The 13213-nt window shown below is 58.5% G+C and overlaps 1 protein-coding gene across 1 annotated transcript; it reads left to right on the forward strand.

Moving 5' to 3' along the window:
- Positions 1-2495: 2495 nt before the first annotated feature.
- LOC116582939 (melanoma-associated antigen 8-like) lies at positions 2496-10417 on the forward strand. Its single transcript, XM_032330810.1, is given in 4 exon segments — positions 2496-2582; positions 8447-8540; positions 8701-9682; positions 9685-10417. Coding segments are annotated over 2 exon segments (1032 nt in total). The 5' UTR covers positions 2496-2582; positions 8447-8540; positions 8701-8721; the 3' UTR covers positions 9756-10417.
- Positions 10418-13213: the final 2796 nt, after the last annotated feature.

The raw sequence follows: 13213 nt of genomic DNA on the forward strand, positions 1-13213 counted from the left end.
AGGACCCCAGCTCAGATTCAGGAGGGAAGGTCCGTGGTGGGGGATGGGAGCCCGTGGCGAGTCCGGACTTCCGCATCCGGGTCTCTCAGGGATAAAGCGCCTGGTGTAAGAGCCCATCTCAGGGCGTCAGAGGGAGGGCTCAGGTGGAATGGGATTCAAGGTATGAACCCTGAGGCAGGACAGAGGGGATCTCACAGCATTCGGGCCGTAGTGTCAGTCTGGAAAAGCACCTGAGCAGGATGGGGACTCCTAGCCCCTGGGAAGGGACTGGTGCATCTGGGTCTCAGAGACACTGGGGGCCTTGGCAGAAGGAGCGGGGCCTCCCTCAGTGGGGTAGAGAGGTGGGCACAGGCCCTGCTTTGTTTCCTGGTGAGGATGCAGAGGGAGGACTGAGGGATCCAGGACCCCAGCTCAGAGTCAGTCAGGAAAGGTCCTTGGAGGGGGATGGGAGCACGTGGCGAGTCCGGACTTCCACATCCGGGTCTCTGAGTGACGAAGGGCCTGGTGTAAGGAGTCGATCTCAGGTCGTCAGCGGGAGGGCTCAGGCGTGAATGTGATTCAAGGTATGAACCCTGAGGGAGGCCAGAGGGGATCTCTCAGACGTGGGCTCCCAAGGCCATTCCGGGAAGTCCCCCCGGGGGGGATGGGACAAGTGGTCCGGTGGCCTGACTGGGGCCTCGGGGCCTCCGGAGAGACTCAGAGCCTTGGTGGAAGGAGCAGGGCCTCCCTCAGGCGGGCAGAGGGCCGGGCGCAGGTCATACTGGGCTTTGTGGTGAGGGTGCAGAGGGAGGACTGAGGGACCCAGGACCCAGCTCAGAGTCAGTCATGGAAGGTCCGTGGTGGGGGATGGGAGCCCGTGGCGAGTCCGGACTTCCGCATCCGGGTCTCTCGGGGATAAAGCGCCTGGTGTAAGGAGCCCACCTCAGGGCGTCAGAGGGAGGGCTCAGCCGCGAATGGGATTCAAGGTATGAACCCTGAGGCAGGAGAGGGGTGATCTCACAGAATTGGGTCCGCAGGGTCAGTTTAGAAAGGCATCTGGCAGGATCGGGTCTCCTATGCCCTAGGCTGGGATAGGTGCATCCGGGTTTCTCTAGTGACTGGGGACCTTGGCAGAAGGAACAGGGCCTCGCTCGGTGGGCAGAGGGGCTGGCGCCGGTAGTGCGGGGCTTCACGGTGAGGGTGCAGAGGGAGGACTGAGGGAGCCTAGACCCCAGCCCAGAGTCAGGCAGGGAAGGTCCGTGGTGGGGGATGGGAGCCCGTGGCGAGTCCGGACTTCCGCATCCGGGTCTCTCGGGGATAAAGCGCCTGGTGTAAGGAGCCCATCTCAGGTCGTCAAAGGGGAGATCTCAGGGGCAATTGCGAGCCAAGGTATGAACCCTGAGGCAGGACAGGGGGGACCTCAGAGCATTTGGGCCCCAGGGTCAGTTTAGAAAGGCATCGGGCGGGATGGGGTCTCCTATGCCCTAGGGTGGGACTCGCGCCTCAGGCTTTCTCTAGTGACTGGGGACCTTGGCAGAAGGAAAAGGGCCTCCCTCGCGTGGGCGGGGGGGGGGGGGAGGGCACAGGTCCTGCTGGGCTTCACGGTGAGCATGCAGAGGGAGGACTGAGGGACGCTGGCCCCAACCCAGAGTCAGGCAGGGAAGGTCCGTGGTGGGGGATGGGAACACGTGGCGAGTCCGGACTTCCGCATCCGGGTCTCTCGGGGATAAAGCACCTGGTGTAAGGAGCCGAGCTCAGGGCATCAGAGGGGAGGGCTCAGGTGCGAATGGGATTCAAGGTATGAACCCTGAGGGAGGACAGAGGGACCTCACTGATGTCGGGTCCCAAGGCCAGTCGGAGAAGTTTGCCAGGCGGGATGGAGACAGTGACCATTGCAGCTGGACTGTTGCATCCAGGTCTCAGAGACACTGGGGGATTTAGCAGAAGGAGCAGGAACTCCCTCAGTGGGGTAGAGGGGCGGGCACAAGTCCTGCTTTGTTTCCTGGTGAGCATGCAGAGGGAGGATTGAGGGACGCTGGCCCCAACCCAGAGTCAGGCAGGGAAGGTCCGTGGTGGGGGATGGGAACACGTGGCGAGTCCGGACTTCCGCATCCGGGTCTCTCGGGGATAAAGATCCTGGTGTAAGGAGCCGATCTCAGGTCCTCAGAGGGGAGGGCTCAGGCGCGCGTGTGATTCAAGGTATGAACCCTGAGGGAGGCCAGAGGGGACCTCTCCCACGTCGGCTTCCAAGGTCATTCCAGGAAGTCCCCCCGGGGGGGATGGGACAAGTGGTCCGGTGGCCTGACTGGGGCCTCGGGGCCTCCGGAGAGACTCGGAGCCTTGGTGGAAGGAGCAGGGCCTCCCTCAGGCGGGCAGAGGGGCTGGCGCCGGTAGTGCGGGGCTTCACGGTGAGGGTACAGAGGGAGGACTGAGGGACCCTGGACCCCAGCTCAGAGTCAGTCAGGGAAGGTCCGTGGAGGGGGTTGGGAGCACGTGGCGAGTCCGGACTTCCGCATCCGGGTCTCTCGGGGATAAAGCGCCTGGTGTAAGGAGCCGATCTCAGGTCCTCAGAGGGGAGGGCTCAGGCGCGCATGGGATTCAAGGTATGAACCCTGAGGGAGGCCAGAGGGGACCTCTCCGACGTCGGCTCCCAAGGCCATTCCGGGAAGTACCCCCGGGGGGGATGGGACAAGTGGTCCGGTGGCCTGACTGAAGCCTCGGGGCCTCCGGAGTGACTCGGAGCCTTGGTGGAAGGAGCAGGGCCTCCCTCAGGCGGGCAGAGGGGCGGGCGCAGGTCATACTGGGCTTCGTGGTGAGGGTGCAGAGGGAGGACTGAAGGACCCAGGACCCCAGCCCAGAGTCAGTCAGGGAAGGTCCGTGGTGGGAGATGGGAGCACGTGGTGAGTCCGGACTTCCGCATCCGGGTCTCTCGGGGATAAAGCGCCTGGTGTAAGGAGCCCACCTCAGGTCGTCAGAGGGAGGGCTCAGCCGCGAATGGGATTCAAGGTATGAACCCTGAGGCAGGACAGAGGGGATCTCACAGGATTCGGGCCGTAGTGTCAGTCTGGAAAGGCACCTGAGCGGGTGGGGACTCCTAGCCCCTGGGAAGGGACTGGTGCATCTGGGTCTCAGAGACACTGGGGACCTTGGCAGAAGGAGCGGGGCCTCCCTCAGTGGGGAGAGGGATGGGCACAGGTCCTGCTTTGTTTCATGGTGAGGATGCAGAGGGAGGACTGAGGGATCCAGGACCCCAGCCCAGAGTCAGGCAGGGAAGGTCCTTGGAGGGGGATGGGAGCCCGTGGCGAGTCCGGACTTCCGCATCCGGGTCTCTCAGGGATAAAGCGCCTGGTGTAAGGAGCCCATCTCAGGTCGTCAGCAGGAGGCCTCAGGCACGAATGGGATTCAAGGTATGAACCCTGAGGGAGGCCAGGGGGGACCTCTCTGAAGTCGGTTCCCAAGGCTAGTCCGGGAGTCCCCCAGTAGGGATGGGGACACGTGTCCGTGTGACCGCACTGGCGCATCCTGGTCTGCAGAGACACTGGGAGCCTTGGTGGAAGGAGCGGGGCCTCCTTCAGTGGGGCAGAGGGGCGGGCACAGGCCCTGCTGGGCTTCATGGTGAGGGTGCAGGAGGAGGACTGGGGGACCCAGGACCCCAGCTCAGAGTCAGTCAGGAAAGGTCCGTGGTGGGGGATGGGAGCACGTGGCGAGTCCGGACTTCCGCATCCGGGTCTCTCAGGGATAAACCGCCTGGTGTAAGGAGCCCATCTCAGGTCGTCAAAGGGGAGATCTCAGGGGCGATTGCGAGCCACGGTATGAACCCTGAGGCAGGACAGGGGGGACCTCAGAGCATTTGGGCCCCAGGGTCAGTTTAGAATGGCATCTGGCAGGATGGGGTCTCCTATGCCCTAGCGTGGGACTCGCGCCTCAGGCTTTCTCTAGTACTGGGGACCTTGGCAGAAGGAAAAGGGCCTCCCTCGGGTGGGCAGAGGGGCGGGCGCAGGTCCTGCTGGGCTTCACGGTGAGCAACCCAGAGTCAGGCAGGGAAGGTCCGTGGAGGGGGATGGGAGCACGTGGCGAGTCCAGACTTCCGCATCCGGGTCTCTGAGTGACGAAGGGCCTGGTGTAAGGAGCCGACCTCAGGTCCTCAGAGGGGAGGGCTCAGGCGTGAATGTGATTCAAGGTATGAACCCTGAGGGAGGCCATAGGGGACCTCTCCCACGTCGGCTTCCAAGGTCATTCCAGGAAGTCCCCCCGGGGGGGATGGGACAAGTGGTCCGGTGGCCTGACTGGGGCCTCGGGGCTTCCGGAGAGACTCGGAGCCTTGGTGGAAGGAGCAGGGCCTCCCTCAGGCGGGCAGAGGGGCTGGCGCCGGTAGTGCGGGGCTTCACGGTGAGGGTACAGAGGGAGGACTGAGGGACCCTGGACCCCAGCTCAGAGTCAGTCATGGGAGGTCCGTGGTGGGGGATGGGAGCACGTGGCGAGTCCGGACTTCCGCATCCGGGTCTCTCGGGGATAAAGCGCCTGGTGTAAGGAGCCGATCTCAGGTCGTCAAAGGGGGGATCTCAGGGTCGATTGCGAGCCACGGTATGAACCCTGAGGCAGGACAGGGGGGACCTCAGAGCATTTGGGCCCCAGGGTCAGTTTAGAAAGGCACCTGGCAGGATGGGGTCTCCTATCCCCTAGGGTGGACTCGTGCCTCATTCTTTCTCTAGTGACTGGGGACCTTGGCAGAAGGAAAAGGGCCTCCCTCGGGTGGGGAAACACGTGGCGGCAGGTGCACATGGCGAGTCCGGACTTCCGCATCCGGGTCTCTCAGGGATAAAGCGCCTGGTGTAAGGAGCCGAGCTCAGGTCGTCAGAGGGGAGGGCTCATCCAGGAATGGCATTCAAGGTATGAACCCTGAGGCAGGACAGAGGGGACCTCACAGAACTGGGCCTCCAGGGCTAGTCTAGAAATGCACTTGCGTGGGATGGGGACTCAAAGCCCCTGGGGTGGGAATGGCGATTGGGGTTTCTCTAGTGATTGGGGGCTTTGGCAGAAGGAGCAGGGCCTCCCTGAGGGGGGCAGAGGGGCGGGCGAATGCCTTGCTGGGTTTTATGTTGAGGATGTAGGAGGATTGAGGGACCCTGGACCCCAGGCCAGACACAGTCGTGGAAGGTCTGTGGTGGGGGGTGGGAACACATGGCGAGTCCGTACTTCCTCATCCGGGTCTCTGAGTGACAAAGGGCCTGGTGTAAGGTGCTGATCTCAGGTCCTCAGAGGGGAGGGCTCAGAAGGGACTGTGATTCAAGGTACGAAACCAAAGGCAGGGCAGAGAGGACCTCACAGAATTGGGTCTCCAGGGCCAGTCTAGAAATGGACCTGCGTGGGATGGGGACTTGTAGCCCCTGGGGTGGGGCGGGTGCGTCGCGCTTTCTCTAGTGATTGTGCACTTTGGCAGAGGGAGTGGGGCTTCTCGAGAGGGGAGGCAGGGGGTGGGAGAATGCCTTGCTGGGTTTTATGGTGAGGATGTAGGAGGATTGAGGGACCCAGGACCCCAACCCAGACACAGTCGTGGAAGGTCTGTGGTGGGGGTTGGGAGCACGTGGCGAGTCCGGACTTCTGCATCCAGCTCTCACAGACACTGGGGACCTTGGCAGAAGGCCCTGATGCTCAGAGGGGCAGTGGGCAGCCCAGGCCGTGCTGGGCTTCACGGCGAGGATGCAGAGGGAGGACTGAGGGACCCTGGACTCTAGCCCAGAGACAGGGAATTTCCGGGAGGGGGATGGGAGCACGTGGCAAGTCCGGACTTCCGCATCCGGCTCTCACAGACACTGGGGACCTTGGCAGAAGGCCCTGATGCTCAGAGGGGCAGTGGGCAGCCCAGGCCGTGCTGGGCTTCATGGCGAGGATGCAGAGGGAGGTCTGAGGGACCCTGGACTCTAGCCCAGAGACAGGGAATTTCCGGGAGGGGGATGGGAGCACGTGGCAAGTCCAAACTTCCGCATCCGGCTCTCACAGACATGGGGACCTTGGCAGAAGGTGCTGATGCTAGAGGGGCAGAGGGCAGCCCAGACCGTGCTGGGCTTCACGGTGAGGATGCAGAGGGAGGTCTGAGGGACCCTGGACCCCAAACCAGAGGCAGCCCCTAGACATCTTAGTGTAGGACACGGACTCCTCATTTGTGTTCGTATGTGCGTGTTTGTGTACCTCACTTGCCCAGCTGGGTCTCCCGGATGCTGGATGCGCTGGTGTCCAGGAGTCGATCCACGGGCAGTACAGCGCACAAAGGCATAGGCACCAGGGAGCCCCGTTGGAAAGGGGAAGAAGGCCCGAGAGACCTGGACGCCCCAACTCAGCCCCCGCGGTCAGCCCTGGGAAGTCTTGGGCTTTGTCGCTGCACATCGTGGTCACAGGCTTGAGCCAGTGGGCTCAGGGGAGCGATAGCCTTGGTGTGGGAGCACCGGCCCCGGGACAGCAGACAGGAGAGGCCCGGAACCCGCTAGGGCTCGAGGCGAGAAGACCCGAGGGAGTCCCCAGGGAGCCCGCTGGACCGCGGCTCGGTTGGCTCCTGGGGTGGGCGATCCCACGCCATGGGTGGCCACTTCAGACTCAGGGCCTCTGAGGACCGGTGGTCGCAAGGATGGAGCACCGCCTCAAGAACGCGACAGGGGGGAGATGGGCGTGTGTGGCTGGGGGGAAAGGCGAGGACCACAAGGAGGACTGCAGGATCGGGGACAGAGACCACATTTGGTCCCAGGAGCCCCAGGGACAGATGATCACATCGGGCGAGCCCTGCATTCCCACCAAGTCTCCCAGAGACGGGGGTCTGGGTGGAAGCATCGGGCTTCAAGACCTCCCGGGCGGACCGTGGGCCTGCTGTGGTGGAAGGTGAGGACCAGAGGGAGGACGGAGGCATCCTGGTCCCCAGCATGTTTAATTCGGAGAGGAGGCCCCCGTGTAGGAGGAGCCCATGCCTGTCCTGATGTCCACATCTGGGTGTGAGAGACTGTGGGATGTGGTGAGAATGAACAGGGCCTGGGGTGTGGAGGTCTTGTGCGTGTGTTTGTGTGTGTGTGTGTGTGTGTGTGTGTGTGAGAGAGAGAGAGAGAGAGAGAGAGGAGCATGGGGTGCGGAGGAGGGTCTCAGGTCCTTCTGGGAGAGAGGATGAGGACCCTGGGGCAGGACTGGCCGTACCCGGTCCTCCCTTCTCAACAAAGAAGCCAGTGCCCCGGAGTCCGGCCGTGCCCTGTTGGCAGCCCAGGGAGGATCGGTCAGCGGTGGCCCAAGGTGGCAGGCATGCTCACTTGTCTCATGGGCTGGAAGATGGAGAGACCTCGGGGAGTGAGGTCTCGGGCCGAGCGGCACATGGCCTCTATCTCAGGTTGGGGGCTGGGTGGAAGGGCAGGCCCTGGCCAGAAAGAGGATTAGCCTCCCGGGAGCCCGAGGGCATCCCCATCCCAGGACAGAGGGGTCGGTCCCCACTGCCAGCCCTTTGGGATCTTGCTGGAAGCTGACGGTGGGGGACGGACCCTCGGACATGGACGTGGTGGCTCCTCACCGTCCTCTGGGAGCTCTCAGGGAGGCGAGGGCCATGCTGGGAGAGGTCAGAGTCGGGTCATCTGAGGAAGCCCACCTGGGAGACACACAGGAGGCCCTGGTCCTGGCAAGAGTCAATGTGGGGGCCCCCGAGGCAGGAGCGAGGGCTCCCAATCCACCCCTTGGGAGGAGGAGGGGATGGCCCAGAAATCTGGCCAGCTCTACCTGACTGCCCTGAGAACCCGGGCTGGGTCTGTCAGGCTGAACCCCTCTTTGTCCCCAGATCCCTGGACTCTGGGAGGGGAGGGCCTGTGTCTGAGGGTCTGGACTGTGGTCAGTGGAAGAGGCAGGGGCCCTGGTCCTGGCCCTAGCAGGAGGTGGAGGTGAGATGCCTCCCACAGCAGGATCCCTAAGGCCCAGGCCTGCCCTCACACTTCTGTCAGCCATGGGGAGACAGGGGATTGGTGGGCCAAGTGATCTCTCCTCAATTTTCCTTCTGGTTTCTCCCAGAGATGAGGCCTCGGCACCAGAACGGTGTCCTCAGGTCGACAGAGTAATTTTCCCCGGTCGCTTGTGGAGTCAGGGTATAGACGGAGAGGTATACCTATCCCAGCACAGATGGAACCACAAGCTTGGCCATCCTTGGAGATCCATGATGAGCCCTGTAGACCTTGGCAGGCGTGGCTAGATGTGGGCCCTCTTGCTTACCTTTGGTGGAGTCTCAGGGCTGTGTGGTCTTGCTGGGTCCCTTTGGGTTCAGGCCTGCAGGGTGTGGGGGGGCAGGCCCCACCAAGGGAAAGAGCAGTCCCCTGAGAGGCCAAGGAGGGGACCACCCAGCCTTCCTGGCAGCAACCTCACAGAGTCCGACCCAGCCGACCCGTGTGCACTGGGGGCCCAAGGCCATGCTCGCAGTCTGCACTCTGAGGTTCCTCCTCCTTTTCTCCTCCAGGGGCTTCAAGAACTAAGAGTTGAGTCCTCGGTGTGAGGCAAGAGTCCCTGAGGTCACAGAGCAGAAGAGGAGAAGGTGAGGGCCAGCTGTTGAGGTAAGGTACATGCTCCGAGCATGGAGCCAGGGGCTCGCCCATCCCAACCCAGAGGGAACCCCTTGGCATCCAAGCCGACGCAGCCCACTGTCAGCTCTGGGATGCCAGGCCTCTGTTGGCTGGGCTGCACCCTGAGAGGCCATCCCACATCTCTTTTCAGGTTCAGCCCAACACGAACGCCATGCCCCTGGGTCAGAAGAGTGAGCTCTGGAAGCTGGAGGAAGACCCGGGAGAGGCCCAGGGCCTGGTGAATACACAGCTGTCTGGGGCTGAAGAGGAGGGGGTCCAGTCTCCTTCCTCCTCTTCCTCCTCCTCTTCCTCCTCTTCGTCTTCCTCCTCTAATACTAGTACTTCCTTCTCCTCTTCCCCTTCCTCCTCCCGCTCTGCCCTGTTCCTGATTCCGGTGGACAACAGGTCTGCTGCTGGGTCCCTGAGTCGTCCTCAGAGCCTTCAGCACGCCTGCCTCTCCCCCACTGCCATGGCAACCACTGCCGGGAACCAGCCCTACCAGGGCTCCAGCAGCTCAGATGAGGGGGGGTTGAGCACCTGGGAGGAGCTGGAAGTCACTCAGCCCTTTCTCCAGGAGAAACTCCGCATGAAAGTGGCTGACCTGGTGGAGTTCCTGCTCCTTAAGTTTCGCACCAAGCAGCCAACCAGCCAGGCGGAGATGCTGGAGATAGTCAGCAAGGATTACCACGATTACTTCCCAGTGATCCTGGGCCAGGCGTCCGAGTGCATGCAGCTGGTCTTCGGCGTGGACGTGAAGGAAGTGGACCCCAGCGAGCACTCCTACGTCCTGGTCACCGTCCTGGGCCTCACCTGCAATGCGATGCTGAGCGGTGAGCAGGGCCCGCCCAAGACCGGCCTCCTGGTGGTGCTCCTGGGGGTGATCCTCCTGGAGGGCGACCGTGCCCCCGAGGAGGTGGTGTGGGAAGCGCTGGGGGTCATGGGGGTGTATGCCGGCGAGGAGCACATCATCTACGGGGAGCCCCGGGAGCTCCTGACCAACGTCTGGGTGCAGGAAGGGTACCTGGAGTACCGGCAGGTGCCCGGCTGTGACCCTGCCCGCTACGAGTTCCTGTGGGGTCCCAGGGCCCACGTGGAAACCAGCAGGTTGCAGGTGCTGGAGTATTTGCTGCGGGTCAATCGCGGGCTGCCGGTTTCCTCATGGCCCCGTCTGAAGAGGCTGTGAGGGATGAAGAAGAGGGGGCCTGAGCCCTGGGGGTGGCTGTGGTGCGGGCCCGGCTCTGGCAGGGTTGGCAGCTTGTTCTGCGGGGTTCTGGGCATGAAGTGAGATTGTTTCATGGTTCTTCCCTGTGTGTGTGTGTGTGTGTGTGTGTAGAGAGAGAGCACCCTGTACATTCAAAGCAGGGCAGAGCCAGGGAGGGTTCGGAGAAGAAAGGAGGGGGAGGAGCCTCTCTGGAGGCTGCCCTCTACGGTGACTTCACATCCCGAGCTTGGTTTTCTTGAGGAAGTTCTGAAATGTTATTCCTTAGAAAGGAAGGTTCAACCAGCTTCAGCAGCTAAGTAAGTGACACCCACCCCACAACATTTGTAATTACCCAGTTCAAGATTTAAGAGTTTTGTTATGTCCTGGAAATAAGCTGGGAGACCTTCTCTCCTTGTTTGGGTTCTAGAATGGAAATTACAGGGCATTGGCATAAGAATTTGTTGGAAAGGCGAAAGAACAGAGTAGTCTATTGACAGGGTCAGGAAATAGGGAAATAAAAGATTGTTCGTTTTTGTTTCTTCTTCCTTCTTGTCTGTCATTTTGCAAAAAGATCTTCCCTCCTTGTTTGGGTTCTGGAATGAAATTACAAGGCATTGGCCTAGGAATTTTTTGGAAAGGCAAAAGAGTGGAGGAATCAAGTGATGGGGCCAGGAAATACAGAAATAAAAGATTGTTCATTTTTGCTTCTTATTCCTTCTCAACTGTCATTTTGCAAAAGTAACATAGAGGTCTGCTCCTGCATTCACTTGGTTCTTCAAGGAGGAGAAACATCCTCTCAGCACAGAGGGAGCTCTGCTCTATGGCTCACTGATTCCCAGACATGGGCTGAGCTCTGCTCTCTGAAAGGCCCTGTGGGTGAGCAGTGAGGACACTAGGAGAAGCAGGACTCTTCCCACACTTAGGTGACTGTCTAGCAGCTGTACTCATGGCAGGAAAGTAGGGAGGGGTGCCCTGAGACCTACAGAACCGGGGGATGAAGGGTGTGGGGGTGCTGCTCCCAGGAAGAGCACTGCAGTGGAAATGCCCCTGGCCTGGTGGCTCAAGATGTCTGCTCATTATGATTCCTTCTGTGCAGCTGATCACTGTAAACCGGGGGAAGGGGGATGACAGTGGCCCTACTTGGAGACAGGGTGCCTTAGGGGTGGGAGCAAAGTCTGAAATGGATAATTGCTCTGAGAAGTTCCTTTGGGATCATGGACAAACCAGAGAGAAATTTCCTCCTGGGGCAGGAAAGGAAGGTGTCCTGTACGCTCGTCCCAGTGCAGTTCAACACAGTGCACAGAGTAGGTATTTTATATCCATCATTTGAATACAGTGATATTCCTTTGAAGTGGAGCCCAGAAGACTCTAGACTGACACTCTTGTTCCTGACCATGGAAATCCAGGACCCACTGCATTAAAAAGACATTTTAGTTTGGTTGTCTTGGGTGTAATTTGGACAGCTGTAAGTAAGCAAGGTCTAGGTTTTGGTGGGGGAGAAATGAGTTAAAGGAATGGTTTGGGTGGAAGAGCAGCTGGGAGGGAGGGAAGGAGCTGGTCTTTGGCTCAAATTATAGGAGCTTTGTACTGTAGCCAGCTGGGACAACTCCCTTACAGCTGAACTCCACACATATTCTCATATATCCCACACATATCCTCTGATTTAGAAAATGGATTGAGTTTTATTTATGTAGCGCCCTCTTTGGCTAATTAGCTATCCCGTGTCCTATTGAACTGCACATTCTCTTAACGTGACCTGGATAAAAAAAAATATCCCAGAGGAGAGAGAGTAAGGTTCTGGGATCAAAACAACATTCAAAATCACTTCCATTCATCAAAGTTCCAATATGTGCCAGACACTGCAAGGTGCTTTCCATATATTACATCCATTCCTGCAGTCCTACAAGATGGCACTTATCAAACCCACTCACTTCACAAACAAAGAACCTGAGGCTAGCAGGACTTGGTCATTTCCCCAGGATCCCATGGCTAGTGAGTGACAGGGCAGAGACTAGAATCCTCGCCTGAATTCATGTTCCCACCCACCGCAGCCCATGGACAACATTGAGTCCTACATCATTCCTGAGGACAGCATGGTATCTCCGAAGTGACGAAGGATGCTGTGTAAAGGTACTAAAACCTGGGCTAAGGAAGGAAGGTGACAATGAGAATCAAACAGGATTTGGGTACTGTCTGTGGGCTTTAATAACTTAGAGTTCTTCTGCCTGAGCCCCAGAGTTCTTTGAGAACTGACTGCCCAGGCACTGGCATTTTTTCCAGACTTAGCACTTGCCCAAATTACAGCAGCCTTTCCCTGGTATTCCCCTATGTGCTCTTTTGCCGAACTCGAACCTGGCCTGCTAGTGTGCTCATCACCGGTCCCATGGAACAGCTAGGGAGCACCTTCTCTCCCCCAACATAGAACCTTACTCTCTGTTGTAGTCTCCTGGCCACTAAATGCAGTCCCTGCTGAGATTACAGAATCATTTGAAAATTAGATGCCATCCTGTATTTGAAAGTATTGGTCACACAGGAGGTGCTTGAAAAGCCCAAAGAATTCCAAGGCAAATCCGACTTCAGAAACTCCTTCCAGCAATGAAGTCAGTCGTCATAACAAATTATAATAGTTGTATTTGGTTAAGCACCTACTGTGTGACAATACATGGGAGAAACTTAAATATTCATCCATAGTGTGTCTTGCTTTCCCTCCAGAACACAGGGGACACTACCTTGCCAGTCTGCTTGTAGTTAGGGAGGGTTGCGTGATGACCCTTTGCCATGGAGAAGTGAGCAGAAGCACTGTTTCTCACATCCAGGCATTTGAGAGTCTGTCAGTTCCATGCTGTCTCCCTTGATTCACCAGCAAATTGGTGATGCCGCATTGAGATGGGGAGTCACAGGATGAAAACAACCTGGACCCAGGGCCTAGGAAAAGAAACTGTATCAGAATTTATGTGCACAAAAATTCACTTCTGTTGTGTTAGCCCTTCAAATGTCAGGGTTTGTTGCATCAGTTAGCAGTCACTTTCACGTGGCTGCTTTTTTGTTGTTAGGCTTATCTAGAAATCTTACTTACGAAGGTAGTAGTGCATATCTTCTTACTGCAGAAAACTTCCAAAAATACAGATAAGTCACAATATCCCCTTTTCAAAGTTCCTCCACAATTCAGCTTCCTCCTCAGAAGTCACCATAACAAACAATCTAGTGTGTTATTTTAATTTTTTTTTGAAAGAGAGTGAGTATGTATGAGTGGAAGGAGGGGCAAAGGGAGAGAGAGAGAGATACTCTCAAGCAGGCTCCATGTTCAGCACAGAGCCCAACTTGAAGCTTGGTCTCAGGACCCTGAGATCATGACCTGAACAGAAATCAAGAGTTGGACGCTTAAGCGGCTGAGCCACTCATGCACCCCTAGTATATGTTATTTTAAAGATGACTATGTTTTTTTTTCTTAGATATGCTCTAA

This window comes from Mustela erminea, chromosome X, assembly GCF_009829155.1.
Source record: "Mustela erminea isolate mMusErm1 chromosome X, mMusErm1.Pri, whole genome shotgun sequence".
In the NCBI taxonomy this organism is placed as follows: domain Eukaryota; kingdom Metazoa; phylum Chordata; class Mammalia; order Carnivora; family Mustelidae; genus Mustela; species Mustela erminea.